Here is a 21,855-nt window from a genome sequence, read left to right as displayed (position 1 = left end):
TCCCTGCAGCTGGGGGATGGCGTTGGGCTGAGGGTGACAGGGTCACCTGGGGCACAGTGTGGTGGTCTGTGCCCCCTTCCCGCCTCACTCTCTGCCCCACCCAGCACCTCTGGGGCCCCTGCTGGGCGGAGCTCCCCGCCCCGCAGCTGCCTGGCCGGGCTCCATATAACGACACCCACAGGGGAAGGCGACGCTGTCTGCTCCGCCCCAGCCGGATCCGCCTATCCCACGGGAGACCCAGGACCGGGGTAAGCCGGGAACGGACCCAGCGGGAGGGGGGGAAATGCAGAGGGAGGGTGGCTGTGCATTGACCCCGGGGTGGGGGGGCTGGGAGCAGAACCCGGCCCTGACCCCACTGCAGCCAGGGGGTGACTCCACATCGACCCCAGGCCAGCTGAGACCAGAGCCAGGGAGATCTGGAGTCAGGACGCCTGGGTTCTAGCCCCGGGTGTGGCAGGCAAGCAGGGGCTGGGGGAGCTGGGAGTGCGGAGGGCTCGGGGCAGGCCGGGGTGTGGCCAAGGTTCCCCCAGGGGGGGGTTAGGAGACCTGGGTTTCCTTCCCTGGATTTTAGAGTGGGAGCAGCAAAGCTGAGCTGTCACTGGCCCGTGCCTCAGTTTCCCCTTCGGTAACATGGGAAGAATAACTCCCTCGAGGGCGGCTTTCCCCACTCAGACAGTGAGAGTTTCTCTCTGGATACGTGCAGCGCCCGGCGCAAGGGGTGGCCCTGGTCTCGGTGGTGGCGTTTACACGCCGTGGGATACAAAGAATAACTCTCCCGTTCTGAGAAGGTGTGGGCCAGAGTAGGATGGCGGGGGGGGGAGAGTTTTGGGGGGGGCTGAGTGGGGTGGGGGGATAATGGAAGGGGAGTCTTGGGGGGGCTGAGTGGGGTGGTTCCACGGAGGCAGGGATGTCCCTGGGGGGCTGCGGGGCCCGGGGCAAACCGCACTGTGTGGCCCCCCCGCCCAGCTCCCGCCCAGCCCGGCGTGGGGCCCCCAAAGCGCAGGGCCCGGGGGTCGCCCCACCCGAGGGAGGGTTCTGCACCGATAAGGCAGCTCCCGGCCCCGTCTCCATCCCTCTCCCCCCGTCTCCAGGTCCATCCAGCGCCAGGCACGGCCATGGCCCCGCGGGGACCCCGCCCCGCCCCGCTGCTGCCCCTCGCCCTGCTGCTGCTGGCCGTGGGTCTGGCCCCGCTCAGCCACGGCGCCAGCTACCAGCAGTTCCTGACCCGCCACGTCGACTTCCCCAAGACCGGCGCCCCCAACGACCGGCTCTACTGCGACCTCCTGATGCAGCGCCGGGGCCTGACCCGCCTCTCCTGCACCCACCACAACACCTTCGTCCACGCGCCGGCCGCCCGGCTCCGGGCCGTCTGCGGCCCCGGGGGGACCCACGTCCGCCTCAACCTGTACGACAGCCCGGAGCCCTTCCCGGTCACCACCTGCCGGGTGCGGCCCGGCTCCCGCCCGGGGCACTGCCAGTACAGAGCCACCGTCGGCCTCTCCCAGGTCCGCCTGGCCTGCGTCCGGCGCCTGCCCGTGCGCTTGGAGCCGACCTACCTGCCCTGAGCCCAGGGCAGGGCCCCCCCGGCTTTGCTCCCGGGCCTGGCCCCGGCGTCTCTCGTGCGGGCAGAAGACGGGGCCGGGACCGGCGCTGAAGGGCGTGAAGCCGGGGGGCGATGCTGGGGGCAGGACGCCCGCGATACAACCCCGGACTCTGCCATGGCCCCACGGCTCGGCGCGGGTTTGGGGTGGGGGACGTGGCCGGATTGTCGTGGGGGTGGCTATGGGGCCCCTCTGCTGAGCCGGCCGCAGGGCGCGGGACTGGACGGCAGGGAACGGGACGTGGGGTCTTTCCCCTCTGGCTCCCATCCAGCCCTAGATCGGGGGGGCTGGCTGGGGCAGGGGACAGGACACAGGGCCTTTCCCCTCTAAGGGGCATGAGCTGCAAGCCGGCTGCAGTACGGGGGACTGGCTGGAGACGCCCTTTGAACAGGGCGGGGTTCCCGGCTCGGGGGCTGTTTCTCCCCGGGTGAATCATCTCCCCAGGGCTCGGCCTGCGTTCCCCTCTCCCTGGGAGCAGCCGGCGCAGGAGGGAGACCCCGGAAGCGCCCTTTGCAGGGCCGCACCCACTGCATTTGCACCGGGCAGGGGCAGACGGCCGGGATGCGCCCAGCTCTGGGTGGGGGACAACGCGGCCCGGATTCCAATGACGGCTGAGTTCCAAGCCCGGGTTTATCAGACCCACCCGTTCACCCCAGAGCGACAGAGCCCGGGCTCCTAAGGTCGCCCCCCACAGCTAGGACTTGACTCAGGGCCGTCAGACTCGCAAACCAGGCCCGGGGGGGAAGGAGGGGGGGGGCATCCCAGCCACACATGCATGCATAGACCCCATGCATTAACATTGCTGCTGACTGCCGGGGGGGGGAGGGGGGCGCACCCTACTCTGCTTCCCTGCCCCACAGCGCCTGAGTGGCATCAAACACCAGCCCCGGCCTGACCCCCCCAGGGCTGCTTCCCAGGGCTGGCCGTGCCCCAGATCCCTGCCCCTCCAAAGTGGGGACCCACGCCCCCCCTCTTGCCCCCCGCCGCCAGCCAGCTCCCCCCCAGAGCTGGTGTCTGAGGAGAGGCGCCCCGCCGCCGAGGCTGCCGGCTGGCCTGGGTTTCTTGGCGCCGGGCGAGGCCCGGTTCCCTGACCGGTTCTCCCGGCTTTCTCAGGACACTGATTTCCCCTCTGGACCTCACTTGGCCGCGGTGACAGAAGGCCTCGGGAACAGCCCTTTCCCAGCCTCGCTTCCCTTCCAGCTTGCCCCAGGGGGACGGGCGCGGGCTGCGGGGTTCTGAGGAAAATAAACGAGAGCCAGGTTCCCAAACCCCCTCGGCAAAGCTCAGCCTAAATCTCGTACCGCAAAAGATGAACCCCAGTGTCCTGGCTAGCCCCCAGCTCCTCCCGACATTCCTGACCTGGGCTTTTGTTCCCCCTTTGCCGGTTCCACCCCAGAGCTGGCTGCAGTGGGACCCCCTCGCACAGAGCCAGAGCCAGATGGCGGAGTAACAGAGCCAAGAATTTGACCCTCGTTAGCAGGGCTGTTTATTTAGGATGTAGCTTTCCCCCGGGCCCCAGCGTTTCCCACGGTCACGGATTGTGCAACACGGCCCAGGCGATTTCTCTGCCCGTCCCCGCCCTGCTGCGTCCTTCGCAATACATAACACCCGCCTGACGGGCCGGAGCCGCAGACGCGCTCAGCTTCGCAGGCGGCTGGACCCGTGCTCCGAGGGAAACCGAGGCACCGGGACTGGGGGTGAGTTGAGGATGGGGGTGTTGAGACGGCGGGTGCATGGAGACCGGGCCACGCGGGAGCGCAGTGCATTGCCGCTGAGCCACAGGGAGCGCGCTGAAAACAACCAGCATGGGGCTGAAGAAAAGCCCAGGCTCCCAGCCCCTTGCTCTAACCACTAGACTCCCCTCCCCGAGCGGGAGATAGAACCCAGGAGTCCTGGCTCCTAGCTCCCCTCCTCCATCCAGTAGACCCCACTCCTCTCCCTGAGCTGGGGAGAGAACCCAGGCGTCCTGGCTCCCAGCCCGCCTGCTCTAACCACTAGACCTCCACCTCCAGACAGCCATGGCCTTGGCGGGCCCTCGCCCAGCGCTGCTGCTGCTGCTGCTGGTGGTTTTGCTGCCCTGCGGGCTGGCCCTGGGCCGGCGGGAGACGCGCCACGAGAAGTTCCTCCGGCAGCACGTCGACTTCCCCAGGAGCAGCGCCCCGGACGCCCGGCGCTACTGCGACCTGCTGATGGCCCGGCGCAACCTGACGGCCGACGCCTGCAAGCCCACCAACACCTTCGTCCACGCGCCGCCCGCCCAGGTGGACGCCGTCTGCGGCCCCGGGGGCACCCCGGCCACGGAGAACTACCACGACAGCAACGGCCCCTTCCCGCTCACCACCTGCCGGGTGACGGGGGGCTCCCAGAGACCCCCCTGCAGCTACCGGGGCAGGACCAGCACCGGGCGGATCCGGGTGGCCTGCGTGGGCGGCATGCCCGTGCACTATAAAGCTCAGCTGTAAGGGGACGGGCAGGGCAGGGCAGGGGACGGGAGGCTGGCGATTTCACCGCAGCTGGAGGGAATTAGGAGCTGGGGTGCATTGGCCGTGGCATGATTATTTCGGGCCCCAGTACAAAGTTGTAAGACGGGCCCCCTCCCACACACGTACCGATGGGGGTTGTGGCCTGGGCTGGGTCCCCCCCAGGGCCTCCGGGCCCCGGTAAAGTGTACCCTTTTCCCGCCCCATGTGGGGTCCCTCCCTCAGCGGCCTCCATTCCCCTGAAAACGCCCGTCTCGTTCCTCCCCTGCTGCCCTCAGAGCCGGCCCCCGGCAGCGCCCGGCCCCCGGGAGACGCTCGGTCACCGGGGCCATCCGTGGAGATGGGGCCCGGCGGCTCGGAGAAAATCACCCGCCCCTTTATACGCTATAGCCGCCCCCTTCCCTTTACATGCGGCTGGCTTAAGGACAGGACGGTCACTCCGGATACCTGGGCCCTATTTCTCGTTCTGCCTCTGACCTGCTTGTTTTACCCTGCGCAAATCGCTTAAAGGCTCCGTGCCTCAGTTTCCCCATACGTTAGCCATCGCATCTATTTAGCATGTACGCTCTCGGTGGCAGGGATCGGCTGTTAGGGGGTGTTTGGGCGGCCGCTGGCATGCAGAGGCACCTCAGTCTCAGCCGAGGTTTCCAAGAGCTACTGTCATTCAAATCCTACAAGAGCTTTGGGGTAGGGTCTGGCTTTTCTGTTTGTACAACCCCTGGCACAGCGCGGCTGTGGCTGGGGACTGGCTCGCCTAGGCACCAACGCGGGAAAGTTAATAAATAATCAGAGAAATGTATCGCGCTGAGTCCTGGCATCTCTTCTCCTGAGTCACACACGCCCTCTCTCACGGCGTGGGGCGTGTTTGCGGGGGGACGCTCTCTGTGTGGCCTAGGGGAGTGTCAGGAAGTCACACAAGCGCTGTCAGCCTGAAATGCCTGGGGGAAAGGATGCAGGGAAAGCTCCGCTCCCGGCCTCTTGTTTATACGGTTGGGGTTTTAGCCGGAGCCAGATGTTTCCTGTTGTCTCCTGGCAGGGAGAGAAACGTTTCTGGCACCAGGACCAGCGGGATCAGATTTGTCTGCTGGGGAATCAGCCGAGAGCAAGCCTTTGGTGTACACATTAGCTTGGGGAGCTGGGACTCCAGGCCCGGCTCTGTCCCACGGGCGTGGCCATTTCCCCAGCCCTTTTCTCCCACACCTGGCTGCACCCCAGATCCTTCCACTCTGCAGCGGCCAAGAGTGAGGATTTAGTTTCTGCTCTTCAGGGAAGGTGCCAAGCTGTGGGCGTTTCCCTGCAGAACAATGCATTTCCAGGGGCTTCAGGGGCAGTCCTACACTGGCGATGCTGGGGCAAAGGGAGCGGGTTTAATCACTGGCAAAACATAGCCAAGGTCGTGGCGTTACGTATCCTCCCTCCCTGACAACTATTAAATCAAGAGTCGGCTCTAGGACGTGCTCGGGGGACGTTCTGGGTTACACGGGAACTCAGACTGGATGATCACAAACGGCCCCTTCTGGGCTGCGGATCTACGGATCTGCCGGGTAATGTACTGGCAACAGGGCTGCAAATCTTCTCCGACTCGACGGCCCTGCGGCTTTTGTCTTTGCAGCGGGAAATGTTCAGAGCTGCGTGCAAGATAAAGCCGCCGCTCTGTCCTGTGTCCCTTTCATTCTCTCAGCTAGCCTGGTATTTCTTCCGGGGGCGGACGCCAGTTGAAACTCAGTTTCTTTTCTATTTAAAAGTATTGCCGCTTTTTTTTTTTTTTTTTAAAAGACTTTTAAAAGGTAAGTGATTCTCAGAGCGCCTGTAAACGGACACGAAGAAGGCCTTGTCTTTTTTTAACTCTCTTTGGAGCGGTAGCTGTCAATTTTCTGCATGTGTTAAGGAAGCTGCTTGAGGGCTGCCAGATCACTAACGAATTCCCCATTTAATGGAAAGATTTTTATTGGCGCTGACAATGAACTCAGAACAAATGGACTCGATTAAAAAACTGACTTAGCGCAGCTGGAACTGCCCCTTGAAACAATAGCCCCAGACCCATTTCAATGAGCTATAAATAGGGTTGGAGGTTTTTCTGCATTTTCAAATGCGTCGATTTCAATTTCAGCCCAGTCTCTGACACGTCCAGTGTTGGCTTGATCTTATTGCTGGTGGTATCACTCTGCCGGGTAAGCTGTGCTATCAGGAGGAAGCCCTTGCATTGCAGGACTGGTGGGAGGTGAAAAAATACTGTTTCTTTTCTCTATCTTTTAGACAGGGCCAAGATTTGCGATCCCATATAAAGTGAGCACGGTGCACTTTTGCGGTCTCTGTTGTAGCTGAGATCAAGAGAAAACACCCCAAAATGTTTCAAACTCAATGGTATTCCGCCATTCTTTAACAGGGCGCTAAAAACAGCAATTCATCGTGAGGTTATTTTAATCCTCGTTGTTATTCTCAGATCATCCTTCCCAGCACGGCTGGATTTAACACCACCTGGAGCTGCCAGGCTGGATGCAACGAAGCCAGGTGTCACGGGTTGATCACAGGAACCGGGAGTCCATTGTGACCCCAGCCCCGGCCGCACACGGACCTTGGAGAGGTTCCAGCCGGGGAGAGCATGAAGAACAGGATTGTTTGACACCCGGTTGGTTCCCTCCTGCTGCGCCCGGATGCCAGGGGGTCCGGGCCGTCACGTAGCCGGCCCACCCGCCGGGTCCAAATAACAGAACCTGGAGCGGCCGGAGGCTCAGGGGACTCTGGGCTCTGCAAACGACTCGGTTCAGGGCTTTGTGCCGGGAACTGGGAAGGCAGGAGAGTCTGTGAGAAGGTCAGAGCTGCAGGGGACGGGGCACAGAGTCACTTACAGCTTCAGACTAGTGTCAATGGTGGATTCGTTCCCTGCGACTTGACGTCTTTAAGCCAGGATTTGAGGACATCAGTAACTCAGGGAAGGGGGCCGGCCCTGGGCTCAGAGGAGATTCTGGGCTAGCTGGAATCTTAGCCAGTCTAATGGGGGAATTCCTGGCCTTTCATCCTCCACTGGCCACTAACCAACCAAAAACCAGAGAGCGGCCTTAAGTCATGGAGAGGGGCAATATTACAGGATCAAGGAAACCTAGATCCGCCCTGACAGAAACTTCTCCAGCCTGTTCTGAAAAATCTCCAATGGCGGGGACTCCACAACCTCCCTTGGAAACCGGTTCCAGAGCTTGAATCACTTTCTAGTTAGACAGTTTGTCCTCCTGTGTAAACTAAATCTCCCTTGCTGCAGATTAAGCCCCTGACCTCCTGTCCTGCCGTCAGTGGGCACGTTCGGTTTGCGATCCCCAGAGCCTTTTCAGCCGTGCTGCCACCTGGCCAGCCCTACCCCCGTCGGTACTCGTGCCTTTGAATTTTTCCTTCCTACGTACCTCGCACTTGTCCTTACTCAGAGTCTCCTTGGTGACTTCACACCGATTCTCCAATTTGTCAAGGTCCTTTTGAATGCGAATCCTGTCCCCCAAAGTCCCTGCAACCTCTCCCAGCGTGGCGTCAGCCGCCCGTTTTGCCAGCATACCCCTCATTCCATTGTCCAAGTCCTTAATGAAAATATTCAATAGCATCGGACCCAGGGCAGAGCCCTCTGGGACCCCATTCGATCCATTCTCCCAGTCGGACAGCGGAGCGCTGGTAACTACTCTCTGAGTACGGTCTTTCAACCAGTTGTGTAAATGCCGTATAGTAATTTCATCTCAACTGCATTTCCCTTGTTTACTTATAGAGGGTATAGGGAAAGAAAGAAAGAAAGAAAGAAAGAAAGAAAGAAATTAAACCGGTGCAACCGAGTAAATGTAGCCCTGCCCTGTACCCTTAACTCTGCCCGCTTTCAGTGACGGTTGTGGTGTGGGCGGGAACCTGCAAGACAGCAACGCCCCCTTTGCCCTCTGCTGCCCCCAGTGCCCGTTATACAGTATAGCTGCCCCTTCCCCGTCCCCAGATCGGTGTCTTCTTATATATGTGACTTTATTCCCACTCTGAAAAAAAAAAAGCGTCCTGGTTTTTCACCCTTGCACTCTGGACACCTACTGACATCGGTTGTTCAGAGCTGTACCACAGCTAGGCTGGGAAGGAGTCGCTCTGCACCAGTAAAAGTCAGGAATGGTTGACTTCCCCCCAGACGCACCCTATGTAAAATATTTCCAGCGACGCCAGTCGCAGTTTGCAGGCAGGCAAAGTCAGAAAAATGCAGCCGGAGAACATATGGGCCTTTGATTGAAGGACATTTGCTCTGTATCTTTTTACACGTGATGTTGACAACTTGTGTTTGGGTGGGGATACAGCGTAGCCTTTTGAATCTTAATTACTCGTGGCATTAATAAATTCTGGTAGGCCCCTCCCGCCCGCATGGTCGGAAGAGCAGAGAGCAAGTGTGAAACATCGGGATGAGGAGGGGTGATAGGCGCCTACATAAGAAAAAGCCCCACCTATCAGGACTGTCCCTATAAAATCAGGACGTCTGGTCACCCTAGACCCCCCCCCCCCTAATTTCCCCGCAACTGTGAAAAAGGAAATCGACACAAATAAAATCCAGCATTTGGAGCAAGTGTAAACGTTAAATCCAGATCGAAGAATTGCTTCCAAATAAACTTTGAGATCCTCTGGCCAGATTATAGCCAAACAAACGCCGTGTTTTGGTGGCCTGACTAAAACCGTGCCCGGTGTCCTGCTGTTTTGCGTCAGGCCCCTGTGTGCCTCCGCCTCCGCCTTGGACGCTCTTCTGTGCTCATCCAAGCCCAGCTGGGGCCTGGGACTGCTCCGGGGTCGGCAATTCGACCAGCGTGGCCGGGCCGTTCTAACGCCCAGGCTGGCCACTCTTATTCTGGGAGGGCTTTTTTCTGATTTAGCTCGTGTCACTTCCGAAGCAACGTGAACAAAAGCCAGGAAAGGCCCATTAGTTCTGGACTGAGAGTGTCCACGTGGGGCGTCAGACCAGCAGAAATTCCCGGTGCTGTAGGGTTCAAAGGCCAAGCCCGAACCGTAGGACACAGCGGCTGGTAAACCTCACCCTGGTGTCCCCGTATTGCAGCTAAAGACTTTAGCGTGAGCAAAACATTTCAGCCCTCAGGAGTCTGAAGTGGTGTGAACCGTAGGCAGACGTCAGGAGAGAGCAAAGTGACCCCCGGCAGGGAATCAAGACAGGCCAGACGATCCCAGCCGCTGACCCAAGCTCCACGCTGCAGAGGGAGGCAAAAAAAAAAAAAACCCAAAGTCTCTGCCAATCCGAGCTGGGGAGGGAGGGGGGAGAATTCCTTCCCCACCCCAAACCTGGCCATCGGTCGGACCCTGAGCATGTGAGCAACACCCACCTGCCAGCCAGGGGTCCCTGGACCACCTCAGCACACTGGGCCACCCCGTCCGATGTGCCGTCTCCAGCTGCGGCCAGTCCCCGATGCTTCAGAAGAAGTTGGGACCACTGTCCCGCCAAAAAAAACCCAGACGATATCAAACAATTGTGCATCAGGGGGGAGAGTCCTTCCTGACCCCTGAAGCCCTGAAGCCTGAGATTGGATGACAGTCATGATCTTCATTTTAGCATGAGGATGCTGAGGGCAATGCAGAAATTCTGTTCTCCCAGGATGGAAGGGGTTGAACAGAGGGACTGACTCTGAGGTTCCCCAATTTCACGGCCAGGGGAGACCCCACAACCACCCAGCCTGACCCCTGGCCTGTCAAATTTCTCCCAGTGAAAGACATCACCTCATGCTGTAAAGACGCTGGCAGCTGGGACGTCTCTGGGAAATCTGTGCGGGGGAGGCTGGATGGCCCATCCCCACAAGCAGGGCTTTGAGCGTCCAGGATACCTCCACGGCTATCAGGTGCTCAGACAAGACCCACTAAACGGCCTGGCCCCATCGTTTCCATGTTCCCCCCACAGGCTCGGTGTCTCTGCTCCGTGCAATTCACCCAGCCCTGCTGCCCAGCAATCCTGAGCCTCTGGTCCCTTGCGAGGCGTGACCCGTTCATGCCTAGGGTCCCCCACTGGAAAATGCCAAGGGCAGGCTGCAAAAGGGAGACCGGGTTCTCCCAGAACGGGGGGCTAACGCTGAAGTTAGATTCCCCGACCAGTGCTCCTGATCCCCCCACGCTGGTTATCAAAAAGCCTCAAGGAGGTAATATCCAGCCCCCTTTATTGCATTTCAGGCTCCGGCTCCCACTCACCACTGGGCATTATTTCAAAGGCTGCCCCGCTGTATAAAATGTTCTCCTCGTCCCCAAAGGGTCAGCCCCCTTCCCAGGCCGGTAGCGGTTTGGGTCTGACCCCAAAACCCCAGGCTGCCAGCCTGTCCCGCCGTCACTAAACCTCAAGGGGTATTAGAAAAGGAAAGAAACAAACGAGATGCCATCGGGTCCATACAGAGGGTTTCGAAGCCAATATAGAGCAGCTTCCCGGCAGGCTGGCGGATTTGCAGGCTGGCCCGGCCCCTCTGGGGTCCGTCCAGCACCTGCCTGGGTCTCGGTCCTTTGTTCACAGCTTCAGGGGCAGACACGTTGATGCGGAGGTGGGAAGCGAGAAGGAAGAGACGGTGCAGCTGCCTTTTACAGCCTCTGGTCTGCCGGGGGCTCGTTCCAAACACAGGCTCACGGCATATTGGCACGTGGGCAGGGAAAGGCCCTTGTAGGTCCCCGGACCGCAGGGCCTGTCCCTGTATGTCCTGCCCTGGCTCTCACTCTATGGGCAATGGCCCCGGATGAGCCGCCAATGCTGACCCTCATCTGCTGGGGAGGGGGGTCGTCCGGTAGCACGGCACAAGCCTCTGGATGCAGACCCAGCGCCCGCGTCCGGCACTCACAGTGCCAAGACGACGCACGCACATAACCAATCTTATCTGGGCGAGCGAATTAGACCCTGGCACGGCCTCGCTCCTCCGAACCGGGGCCATTTTGCCGTGTTGGCGTGAAAGAAGCTTGGGAACGGTCCCACCTGGAGCTGCCGGGCTGCCTGGAGAGAACCCAGGTGTTCGGGGCAGGGCCTCGGTCACAAGGCCTTGGAGACCTCGGAGCCCGTTCCAGCTCACGGGCGAGGACAATGGGACCCGGCGGTGCCGGATTCTGGGAATGTAGACACAGGTGCTGCCCGGTCAGCTGCCCCCTCCCGCCCACCCCATTCTGCCCTGCCCTGCTGGGGTCCATATAACGGGGCTCGGAGCCGCTAGCGATTCAGCGGCTGGGTCCATCTCTCCGGCTGGGGGAGAAGGTAAGAGCCTCAGGGGGATGGATGGGGGAAGGGAGGAGATCATGGAAACTGAGGCAGCTTGGGTACTATAAAGCAGATTCCCACCCTGCATTGATGGAAAATATTAAACCGGGACATAGTGTCTCCCGGTTCCAACACACAGGTAGAGGAAAATCAGGGGAAAGAAGCTATATTAAGGATCCCCCGAGGGTAGGAGCGTGGACAAAATGTTCTGCCCAGTCTGGCTAGAAAACCAGGCGAGGCCGAAACGTTTGCACGCGCAGGGGTGGAAGAACTGGCACGACCCGGTGCAGGCTGTGAAACTGGCTAGTCCAGGGATAGCAAAGGCAGGTACTTACAGGGGGACGCGAGGCTGGGCAGGAGAGAGAGAAACACGGGTCAAGGTGGAAGGGCAGCCCGATTAGAAGCGATCGTATGGGCAAAACGGAAGCTGCTTGGGTGAAAAAGTCACTGGGGGGAAGGTTTGTAACAGAGGCTTTACTGGGGTCATATTCGGTGGCTGGGTCTGTAGAAGGACGGACAGATCTGTAATATTCACAGAGAGAGAAATACGACAGAGAAGGGTGTGGTTATGGGAGACTTGGTTTTCCGGGATAGAGATCGCAGAACAACTGCACCCGGGGCCGGGATATTCTCAATGGAGAAACTGAGAAATGAAGTGAGTGAGTGAAGTCAACTGGACTGAAAAGCTCAGGGCTTAAATACGGAGAAAGGTTGGACTCAGTCCAAGGTGCCAAAATTATCGGGAATTTGCATCCCCAGAAAGGGAGGGGAAAGACTATAGGGAAAGGCTCCAGCCCCAGCAGGCTGATTAGCCAACTCGAAAAGGGTGTTGGGAATGGAGGACGGTATTGATGGGCTGAGAAAGCTTGGAGGATGGCAAGTGTAGGGATAAAGAGGGAACTGGCCAAAGGAGCAGCTGAAAACAGATCAAGCCATGTGCGGAGAAAGAGACCAAGAGGAGAAGTGGTGGGGCTGCCGTGCAGGGAGGGCGGATGAAGACAGTGTCAAAATCAGGAATAATGGAGGGCTGGCGCGGCCCAAAAGCCAATGAATAGTTCGCCTCCGATTCGATAAGTAGGATGCGGGGCCGCGGCCAGGATGGCGGATGGGGAGGAGTGTACGGAACTGGGAATGACTACGTCCCGGGTGGAAGTGAAACTCCGAGAGTTTAAGCCGCTTAGATCAGGGGGACCGGCTAATCTCCGGCACACGAGGTTGCCAGTCCGGTAGCTAGGGTTGTTAATAAACCTATCGAACCTGGTGTGAGGCCGTACGGCTGGAGATCAGTCGGTGTGCTGCCCATGTTTAAGAAAGGGGAATGCAGAAAGGTGATGCAGGCAGCTCCCAGCTCATTAGTCCGACCTCAGGAGCACAGAATGGTTTAGAACAAATTCTGAAGGCCACAATCATTAAAGACACAGAGGTCACCGGAGATGGGGCTGTAACACCAGATGGGTTAACCCAGCGTAGATTGTGTCTGTCTTGGAGAAGAAAACTGATTCGTTAGCCCAGGCAGCAGCTCCAATCCATCCAGACTTCAGTAAAGCATTTGACATGGTGCCAGCGGTGGGAAATTATTAACTAAAAGTAGCCACGTTAGGAATCCGTGCCAGACAGCCGGGAGGGTTAGGAACAGGTGAAAGGGGAGCTGAGACGGAGCGGCTGGAGGGAGATGTTCCTCCGGGATCAGTCTTGGGACCGAGCTTATTTCATATTTTCATCGGCACCAAAAAGCGGGGGGAGGGGTGCTAACGAACCTGGCTGATGACACGGAGCTGGGCGGCGAAGGGGGGGCTGGACTGTGCGACAGGGAGAACGGGGCGACCTTGGGGTCCGGCGTGACGGAAATGGGATGATGTTTAACGGTGCGCAGTGCGAGGTCATGCGCTGAGGGCGTGAGGAGAGGAATCTCTGCTATAAACTGGGGGGGGGGGGAGAAAGACCCGGGGGGGGGGGCTTCCCGTCCGACCTTCCTGTGTCCCCCACGGCAGGTAGACGCTGCGACGGACGCCACGATGGGACCCCGCCCCGTGCTGCTGCTGGCCCTGGGGCTGCTGGCCGGCTGGCTGGCCCGGCTCGGCCACGGGGCCAGCTACCCGCAGTTCCTGAGGCAGCACGTCGACAACCCCAAGACCAGGGCCCGGAACGACCGCGCCTACTGCAACATGATGATGCAGCGCCGAGGCATGGCCAGCCCCTGCAAACGCACCAACACCTTCATCCACGCCCCGGCCAGCCAGCTCCAGGCCATCTGCGGCCCGGCGGGGCGGCCGGCCGGCCGCAACCTGCACGACAGCAACTCCCGTTACCGCCTGACCGTCTGCCGGCTGGCCGGGGGCTCCAGCCGCCCGCCCTGCAACTACCGGGGCGGCAGGACCACCCGCCGGGTCCGCCTGGCGTGCGTCGGGGGCCTTCCCGTTCACTACGACCGAGCCCTCTAGGGCCGGCCGGCTTCCCTCCCCACAGACCCTTCCACGGCTCGGGTCTCCCCTCCTGGATCCACTCCCTGCCCGGGTCACCCGGCTCCAGGAAACAGAGCCCCAGTCAGGACCCCTGCAGGCGAGTGACCTCGCGGGCAGAGCGCCGGGGCGGCCGCAGCTTCCACGGGGACCGACGGGGATCGGGAACGCGGGAAACTCCGGCCCCGCGACTGACGGGAAATTCCCACGCTCCCTCCTGCGTCTGCTCCGAGAGTCGACCCGCCCCCTGCCCTCAGCGCCCACGATCCAGGACAGCCGCCCCCTTCTCTCCCCTTGCTCATGGGGTGATGGGCTTGGTGTTGGGAGCCGTTTGCCCTGGGCTGGGCCCTGGATGCCGTGATTCTCCTGCTGTTTCTTGCAATAAAGCACTTCGGGCCCTTGCAGACCGGCTGGACGTGCTCTGGGGCGGGGAGGGGGGGCTGCGTGCCGCAGAATTAGCCGGCTCCCTCCCCGGCCATGCGGAAACTCGCAGGCTGCAAGCGCGTGACCAGTCCCGGGCGTGTAAGGCCCGCCCGCCGGGCACCAGGCTGCCCCGGCTCCTCCTCGGCGTGCGCCGTCGGGGATCATGTTGCTGCCAATCTACGGGGCGGGGGCTAGTCTCCAGCCTGCCTCGCTGCCAGCTTCGTGTCTTCTGGGGCAAGGGGGAGATTGGGGAGCCCGGAGCAGAGAGCTAAGAGCCAGATTTCCTCAGCCCCGACCCCACACAGTCAGGGGGTCCCGCAGACCCCCCAAACTTTTCTCTCCGTGTCCTCAGCTGCACCCCAACGTCTCAGCACCCACCTCTTTCCCCCTCTCAACCAGCCTCCCTCCAACACCAGCGGCATCCTTCCAATCAGAGCAGGCTCCCGGGCCCCCCATCACAGCCCCTCGGGGAGCTCCCACAGGGGGGCCGGTGGTGGAGAGCCCTGCAGCCGGTCTGGGCTCCCGGGGGTCCCTAGGACCCGCTGCCGTAAGAGCAGGAGCCGGTAAAACGTACTGTGTTGTGGGCGGGATTCGGGGGGGGGGGGGGGCACACTGAGGGAATTGGCAGGAAAGCACTGAATCTCTCGTCACCTTGTCCTCAATCGAATTGCAGCAAAACAAAGCACCCACTTTCTGCCCCCTCCGCGCCCCTCCAGCTGGGCTAGACAAAGCCAGCGCAGCTGAGCCAGCCCCCTCCGCACAGCTGAAAGGGGCACAGGTGCCCAGCTAGGATCAGCACCAGCTGTGGGGCAGGGGACGCCGCTGGGCCTCTGCTTGCTCCCATGGTGGGGGTGTCCAGGAACGGGTCAGGGCAAATATCACCCTGCGGTGTGTGTGTGTGTCCCCCCCACACACACAGACCTGCTGCAGCATCTGGGGCCCACTGGAGAGGGGCTGTGGGGTTAGATGGACCGGGGGGTCTGAGCCAGGCGTCTGGAGACAGGCTAAGGAGGCCGCGCTCCCCGCCCACCCCAGGCCTGCGGATGGAGAAAGGGGGGTCCGTGCAAGCTCCGTCCAGGGCTCAGCCCCGTCCCCGGCAAGGCTAGGCTGGGCCAGCGGCTGAATCCTCGACACCTGCCCGCAGGAAACCCGGGGGCAAGTGAACCCGGGGGGAGAAGAGGGGAACGGTAGTGGGGGGTGGGGGAAGGGAGGGATATAAGGACAAAGAGCCAGAGTCAGAACCGGAGCCCAGCCCCCTTGGCCGGGCCAGGGCGCTGGGCGGGCTGGGACAAGACACGGCTGAGCCTCGGCCTCTCCGGGCTCACCGAGGGACGTCCCGGTGCCCTGGCCGGGGGGGGGGAGCCAAGGTCCCTTGTGTAGACAGGAGACCCGGCGCCGCTGGGAATAACCACCGAGGGCCACGTGCTGGGAAGGGGACACTGCAACCCCCCCCCCACCCGTCTGTCCCTCTGTCCCCCTCTGTCCCCCTCACCCCTCTGTCAGTCTGTCCCTCCACCCCCCCACCCCTCTGTCCGTCCCTCCGTCCATTGCCCCGCATTCCCTGCCCCCCAGCTCCCTCCATCCCTCCCTGCTGCATGTCCCCTTTAACCCCTCTCCCCCCTGCCCCCCCCCACCACCCCATCTCTCTCCTTCCCGGATCTCCACCCCCCCCCCCACGCTGCCCATGGGGGCGGGGGGTGGGGCTGGCCCCGAGCCTGGCCACTGGCCACGAAGGGGTTAACCGGGAGGGGCTGGAGCGAGGTGCCCGGAATGGAGCGCAGCCTCCCTCCTCCCCCCGCCCCCACCGGGCCCCGCCAAGCTGCGCATGCGTGTGGCGGGTCTGGGAGGGCACCACCCCGCTCATGCGCGCTCACAGCCCCGGCCGGCCCGAGCCATGCGCGTGCTAGTGGGTGAGCGCGTGGCGCTGCTGCAGGCCGGGGGAAGTCGGGCGGGGGGCGGTCGGGGGGCGGGGCCCAGCAATTAAGCGCCGGGTTAATTGCACGGCTCGTGCGGCTGCGGCGGCCCCACAGCGCCTGGGCTCGGGCGTGCATCGGGTCTGGAAGCCGAGAGCCCCGCGGCGGGGGCGAGACGGGGCTGACACTAGGCCCCCCCCTGCAGGGTTTCCTGGTGCAAGCGGGGCACTGGGGGGGGGCTGACACTAGCCCCCCCCCCCTTGCTGGGTTTCCTGGTGCAAGCGGGGCATTGGGGGGCTAACACTAGGCCCCCCCTGCAGGGGGGGGGGGGGCGGTGCAAGCGGGGCACTGGGGGGGGCTGACACTGCATGTCAAGGGGGCATTGGGGGGGGCGTCGCTATGGAGGTCGGGAGTGAGAGGCACCGGCAGAGCTGGGGGACAGCAGGGGACTGCAGGTCGAGTGAGAGAGCACCCCCAAATCTCTTCTCCAACCTTGTCTGTTTAAATCAGGAGGCGGGACCGGCTTTGTGGGCGGAGCCTTGACCCAGCTGTTGCGAAGCCGAGGGCACGAGGTGACCCATGTCTCCCGCCACCAGGGGCCCGGCCGGATCAGCTGGGTAGGTGACTGGGGGACACGGGGGCTCCACGGGGGGAGCCCAGTGGCCCATGGGGATGTTCCCGTAACATCTTGGGGATTACTGGTCTGCTGCAACTCTGCCCGGTGAGGTCAGAACCATCCACCCTCATGCTCCAGGGCACAGCCTGCAGGGGTCAGGAAGGGGTTGGATTTAGTGGAGCAGAGCGGGGTGAGATTAACCAGGGGCGTGGGTGGGTGAAGGGGCTGATCCAGGGGAATGGGGGCTGAGCCAGAGCAAGTGGGAGGAAAAATGAGCTCCTGGGGGTAACGTTTCTGTCCCCTCTCCCCAGGACAAACTGTCCCGCTCTGGCCTGCCCCCTTGTGATGCCGCGGTGAACCTGGCCGGTGAGAATGTCCTCAACCCCTTTCGCAGGTGCGCCGGGGGGTGCCGGAGGAGGATAATCCCTGTAACAACCCATGTGGCACCTCTTCAATCTCTCCCTGTTCTCTTGTATTACCCATAATGCAGTGGAGGTGGGGAAGGACTGGAGGGTTTGATTCTACAAGAGGGGGTTGAATTGGGCGTTGAAATCATCACTAGGCACCTTTCTTCGAGAGCTTGTTTCCCAGGGAAGGATTATGGCAATGCGCAAATGGGGGGTGTAAATAGCATTGCCCAAAGTTTGGCCACTCCTGAGGCTAAAGCCAGCAGCCCCATCACAGCTGCCCTGGGCACCCACCCGGGCGCCTCCCACGTAGTGTCACCAGCACCCTCCAGACATCCAGCTGCCACCCCCAGAGACTCCCAGTTCTCCCCGGGACGGGGACCCTTTCCCTACCTGCGTCTGGGGAGTGTGGAGGGGGGGCCCTGCCTCCCATTGCTCTGGGGCAGGGTGATTTGTGCCACCTCCCGTACTGCCTGAGGGAGGGCAAGGGAATGGGTGACTCCCCCTTGGTCAGAATGTGATCCCTCCGCTAGGAACCTTTCTCCAAGACCCTCGTTTCTAGTGGGAAGGTTTAGCGGGACGCACGGAGGGGTATAAATAGCAGCCCGGTGGGTGGGGACTGGCAGAGGAGACTGGGGCGGGCTGGGTATGACCCCTTTGTGCTCTCTCCCCCCACAGGTGGGATGAGGCCTTCCGCAAGGTGGTGGTTGCCAGCCGGGTGGAGACCACCAAGACCTTGGCCAAGGCCATCGCTGAGGCCGAGCAGCCACCCCGCGTCTGGGTCCTCGTCACCGGCGTAGGTATTTACTGAGCGTGGCTGACGTGCAGCTCACACCGTCCTCTCCTATAGTGTCCCGCCCCAAGGTGGAAATAGTCCCCAGGCCGTGACAAGGCAGGGTGCGGCTCTGGAGGTTACTGGGCTGCTGAGAGGAGAAATAGTCCCACGGTGCAGCCCAACCGCACGTTTGAAAACACGGTGCGCTTCTGCCACTTGAGAGAAAAGAGTCCCTGTTCATGAAAGGACAGATGACAGCGTTTTGTGGAAAGGGTGTGCTTCCGCCACTGCTCAGAGAGGAAAAATAGGCTCTGGGTTGAGCGCATGTTTCACAATGTGTCCTTCCACCAGCGAATGGACAAATCCTCTTGCACTAGAGGGGAGGGGACTAAGTGCAGCCTTATATGGCACTGATGTTCTTCCGCTACGCGGGAGAGAGGGAAGCTGGCCTGGGGCACAGCACAGCCTTTCATCAACCGTTGTGATCCTTCCGCTGCTGAGAGGAGGAGAAAAATAGTCCCTCCTCTTGTAATGCAAGGACAAAGCACAACCTTTGATGTTCTTCCACCGTTGGTAAGAGGTGGAAAAATAGTCCCCTAGCCAAACACAACCTGCTATGAAACTGTGTCCTTCCGCCACCAAAAGGGGGGTGGAATAAGTCCACATTGTAAGCGAATAGAGCTCAGGCTCGTATGATGTCCACCGTGGGAGGGGAAAATAGTCCCCCCTGCCCCGGGTGCAACTGCTGCAGGAAGGGGAAAGAGATCTGTTATCCGCGCAGTGCAGAGCGGTGGGCGCCAGCCGGCACTACAGCCCCCTGCCCCTCGCCCGGCAGGCTATTACCGCCCCAGCCCCACGGCCGAGTACACCGAGGAGAGTCCCGGCGGCGACTTCGACTTCTTCTCGCGCCTGGTGAGCGCCTGGGAGGCAGCGGCTAAGGTCCCCGGGGACGCGACACGCCAGGTGGTGGTGAGATCCGGTGCGTCGGGGCACGGGGCCTTTCTCCTCGGGGGGCAGCTGTGATATGGCCCCATGGCAGGGGAATGGGGCACGGGGCCTTTCTCCTTTGGGGGGGCGCCGGCTGTGATCCGGCCCCATGGCTGGGCACTGGCTGGCTCGGGGGTCTGAGGAATGGGCCAGGGTATTTTCCCCTCTGTGGGGTACCGGCCCCATGGCCTGCTGTCTCTGACTCTCCTCTCCCCACAGGGGTGGTGCTGGGGAAGGGCGGCGGTGCCGTGTCCCAGATGCTCTGGCCGTTCCGGCTGGGCCTGGGGGGCCCGGTGGGCTCCGGCCAGCAGCCCTTCCCGTGGGTCCACGTGCGGGACGCGGCCGGCCTGGTGTGCCACGCCCTGGAGACGGAGGCCGTCGACGGGGTGCTCAACGGCGTCTCCCCGGCCTCGCCCGCCACCTCCAACGCCGACTTCGCCCGGGAGCTGGGCCGGGCTCTGGGGCGCCCAGCCCTCCTACCCCTGCCCGGCTGGGGGGTGCGGGCCGTCTTCGGGGCCGAGCGGGCCATCATGCTGCTGGAGGGCCAGCGGGTGGTGCCGAGATGGGCCCTGGCCAGCGGCTACCGCTTCGTGTACCACGACCTGCCCTCCGCCCTGAGGGAGGTCGTGTCCTGAGGGCCCCCCAGAGACTCCCCTCTTTTGGGGGGTCACCTCACTGCAGAGCCCCCCTGGTCTCCGGCCCCTGCATAGCCCAAACTGTGGGGGTCCCTTATGAGCCCTCCCCACTGCCCCCCATCCTCCCCTACCCCGGGTACCCCCCAAGCCACTTGCTGGGGGTATCACCTCATTCTTAGCCCCCCCAATCCCTTAGTCTAGCAGGGATGCCCCCCTCTGGGCCCCCTAGGGCCCCTTCCCACAATGCCCCCTCAGTGGGGGGGAGGGTGGCACCCCCGGTGCAGTGGGGGGTTCTGCAGCAGAGGATGCTGGGAGTTGTAGTTTTCAGCTGTGGGGACCCCCCCTTGTATACAGGATTGTCCAGTTTGCAATAAACTGCTGGTGGGTCAGTCGCTGGAGTTGGGGGGCAGGAGTCACTCAGTCGACATTGGGGGCTGTTGTGAGATGGGGGGGGGGCACTGCCCCCATATACTCTGTGCTGCCCCAGGTGCCTGCAGCTCCCAGCACAGCCGGGGAGGGGGCAGGGCAGGGAATGGGACCCAGGCGTCCGGGACGGCAGTGCAAGCCGTTCTCCCCTCGGGGATCCCACAGGTCCTAGGGTGGGGAGGGGGAATGGGACCCAGGCGTCGGGGAGTCTAGATGAGCTGTTACCACTTAAAGAGACCGTGGAGGCGTCGTGGATGGTTTGCTCAACGTGCAGCACAGTCAAAAAGCAACTGGGATGGGACGGCCCGGGAAGAAAGGGACCGAGAAAACAGAAAATGCTGAATAGGATGGTGGAACGGGGAAGGACCTCGCAAGGGCATCCACTCCAGTCCCTGTCCTCGGGGCAGGGTTAAGTATAATCCCGCTGTATAAACCCTCCCTGGGCTAGCGCCCGATTGCAGGTCCCATCTCAAAGTGGAAGAGGGGCAGAGAAGAGCAGCTAAAGTGATACAGGGGCTGGCACAGCTTCCGGGGCTGTGAAATCGGGACCAGCGTGGAGAAAGCGACTGGGAAAGTGGCATTCACTCCCTCATAGGATGGCTTTAACCCCGCTGCCCGTTTCCTCAGCTGACCCCCGCTTCTGGTAAGTGAAGAAGCGTTGTTTACTCCTCGTTACCCAAGAACCAGGGGTCACCCGGTGAAATCAGCAGGTGTGAAACAAGCAGACGGACGCACAGTCCTCCTGGCCGTGCTCCTGTTTACGTGTTGTGGGTAACACCGATCGGTATCAGTGCCTGGTGCGACGAAACGCCCTGATCCCGGCCCCCCCTCCTGCGTGTGAGCTGAGGGGGTGCGGGGGGGTGTCTCGGATCACCAGATACTAGCGTGTCCGTGATGCACAGGGTGTCTCTGGCCCTCCCCTCCCCCAAACACGTAGTCAGAGCAGGGGTTTATCAGCCTTTGTGCCCTTGGCGGGGCTCAGCCCTCCACACGCCCACACCCCCATCCATGGGGTCCCGCCAATGGAGGAGTCAAACTCACCGGGCAGGACGCATCACTGGTCCAGCCGTTCCTGCTGTGACCCGCCCGTGCCCAGGGCAGCCACCTGATAATGCCAAGGTCAGGGCAGCTGCAAACGGAGAGCAGATTCTCCCAGCACTGGTGGGTGGCACTGAAGCCAGACTTCCCAACCAGCCACAAACTGCACTTCTGAATCCCCACAGAAGCCAGTCCACAAACACACACAGCCCCTTCACTGCATTCCAGCTCCAGGCGCCCAAATCAGCACCAGGTCCAGTAGAGAGACCAGTTCTTTAAACTCTCTGCTCTTTACTACAAAGGTTCCCTCTGACCCCACGGGGTCAGCCACAGCACCAGAGCAATGTGAGTTTGGATTTTACCCAGAATCCCACACTGCCAGCCAATCCTTCAGTAACTAACACTGAAGGTTTATTGTAAAAGAAATAAACCAGGAGAGAAATGTTCAAGGGTCAAAGCAAATCAGACACATACAAATGATTGGAAGTCCAGATACAGCAGGTTTCTGGGAGAATTGTGGAGTTGCAGCATGTACAGTCCCTCTGGTTCACATCCAACACCTGGCTGGGTCTCAGTCCTTGGGTTCAGTTCAAGTGAATTGATCCAGAGGCAGGTGTGTGTCAGTAGCTGGACAGGAACACAGACAAAATGGTTTCTGGGGTTTGATCGTATAAACCATTTATCTCCGGCCATGCGGCCTGTGGAACGTTACAGGAGCTAAAATGGAGTCCAGAGTCACATGGGCCAATCCTGGTGACTCTTCAGGTCTGCCTTTAGTTTCTCCTGGGCCCCTTGCCTCTGGGAGTCTCTTAATGGGCCATTAAGCAGGTTATTGTCCTGCCACCATCCTACCTGGGCGTGTCCCAGCCAGCC

The 21,855-nt window shown here is 61.4% G+C and overlaps 4 protein-coding genes across 7 annotated transcripts; all 4 read left to right on the top strand.

The window, feature by feature from the left end:
* Positions 1-1,115: 1,115 nt before the first annotated feature.
* LOC137142775 (ribonuclease-like) lies at positions 1,116-1,593 on the top strand. Its single transcript, XM_067532230.1, has one exon. The coding sequence runs from the start codon at positions 1,116-1,118 to the stop codon at positions 1,563-1,565; it is 450 nt and encodes a 149-aa protein (XP_067388331.1). The 3' UTR covers positions 1,566-1,593.
* Positions 1,594-3,157: 1,564 nt separating this feature from the next.
* LOC137142738 (ribonuclease-like) lies at positions 3,158-4,880 on the top strand. Its single transcript, XM_067532186.1, has 2 exons — positions 3,158-3,298; positions 3,614-4,880. Exon 2 carries the CDS (start codon positions 3,620-3,622, stop codon positions 4,061-4,063), a length of 444 nt encoding a protein of 147 aa, XP_067388287.1. The 5' UTR covers positions 3,158-3,298; positions 3,614-3,619; the 3' UTR covers positions 4,064-4,880.
* An 8,438-nt stretch (positions 4,881-13,318) lies between these two features.
* LOC137142826 (ribonuclease-like) lies at positions 13,319-13,771 on the top strand. The gene has a single exon (XM_067532292.1). It carries the CDS (start codon positions 13,319-13,321, stop codon positions 13,742-13,744), a length of 426 nt encoding a protein of 141 aa, XP_067388393.1. The 3' UTR covers positions 13,745-13,771.
* A 2,239-nt stretch (positions 13,772-16,010) lies between these two features.
* SDR39U1 (short chain dehydrogenase/reductase family 39U member 1) lies at positions 16,011-19,544 on the top strand. 4 transcript variants are annotated; one of them, XM_067532190.1, is made up of 6 exons: positions 16,011-16,095; positions 16,609-16,715; positions 17,026-17,080; positions 17,800-17,917; positions 18,732-18,808; positions 19,103-19,544. In XM_067532190.1, exons 1-6 carry the CDS (start codon positions 16,011-16,013, stop codon positions 19,516-19,518), a joined length of 858 nt encoding a protein of 285 aa, XP_067388291.1. In that variant the 3' UTR covers positions 19,519-19,544. The 4 variants fall into 4 exon arrangements, with proteins under 4 accessions (XP_067388291.1, XP_067388289.1, XP_067388290.1 ...); XM_067532188.1 differs by having other exon boundaries at positions 16,014-16,095; positions 17,026-17,108; positions 17,800-17,921; positions 18,732-18,865; XM_067532189.1 differs by having other exon boundaries at positions 16,015-16,095; positions 17,026-17,108; positions 17,800-17,921.
* Positions 19,545-21,855: the final 2,311 nt, after the last annotated feature.

Source organism: Emydura macquarii, unplaced genomic scaffold (assembly GCF_026122565.2).
Source record: "Emydura macquarii macquarii isolate MOO-44397 ecotype Brisbane River unplaced genomic scaffold, CSIRO-AGI_Emac_v2 contig_3249, whole genome shotgun sequence".
Lineage (NCBI taxonomy): Eukaryota > Metazoa > Chordata > Testudines > Chelidae > Emydura > Emydura macquarii.
The sequence above is the reverse complement of the archived record's forward strand: the minus strand, read 5'-3'. Positions and strand labels throughout refer to the sequence as shown.

Bases quoted from the DNA above. Each gene is read 5' to 3' on its own strand.
- LOC137142775 (XM_067532230.1), top strand. From the start codon at position 1,116: ATGGCCCCGCGGGGACCCCGCCCCGCCCCGCTGCTGCCCCTCGCCCTG.
- LOC137142738 (XM_067532186.1), top strand. From the start codon at position 3,620: ATGGCCTTGGCGGGCCCTCGCCCAGCGCTGCTGCTGCTGCTGCTGGTG.
- LOC137142826 (XM_067532292.1), top strand. From the start codon at position 13,319: ATGGGACCCCGCCCCGTGCTGCTGCTGGCCCTGGGGCTGCTGGCCGGC.
- SDR39U1 (XM_067532187.1), top strand. The intron at 16,716-17,025 runs GTAGGTGACTGG...CCCTCTCCCCAG, and splicing joins GGCCCGGCCGGATCAGCTGG to GACAAACTGTCCCGCTCTGG. The intron at 18,876-19,102 runs GTGCGTCGGGGC...CTCTCCCCACAG, and splicing joins CCAGGTGGTGGTGAGATCCG to GGGTGGTGCTGGGGAAGGGC.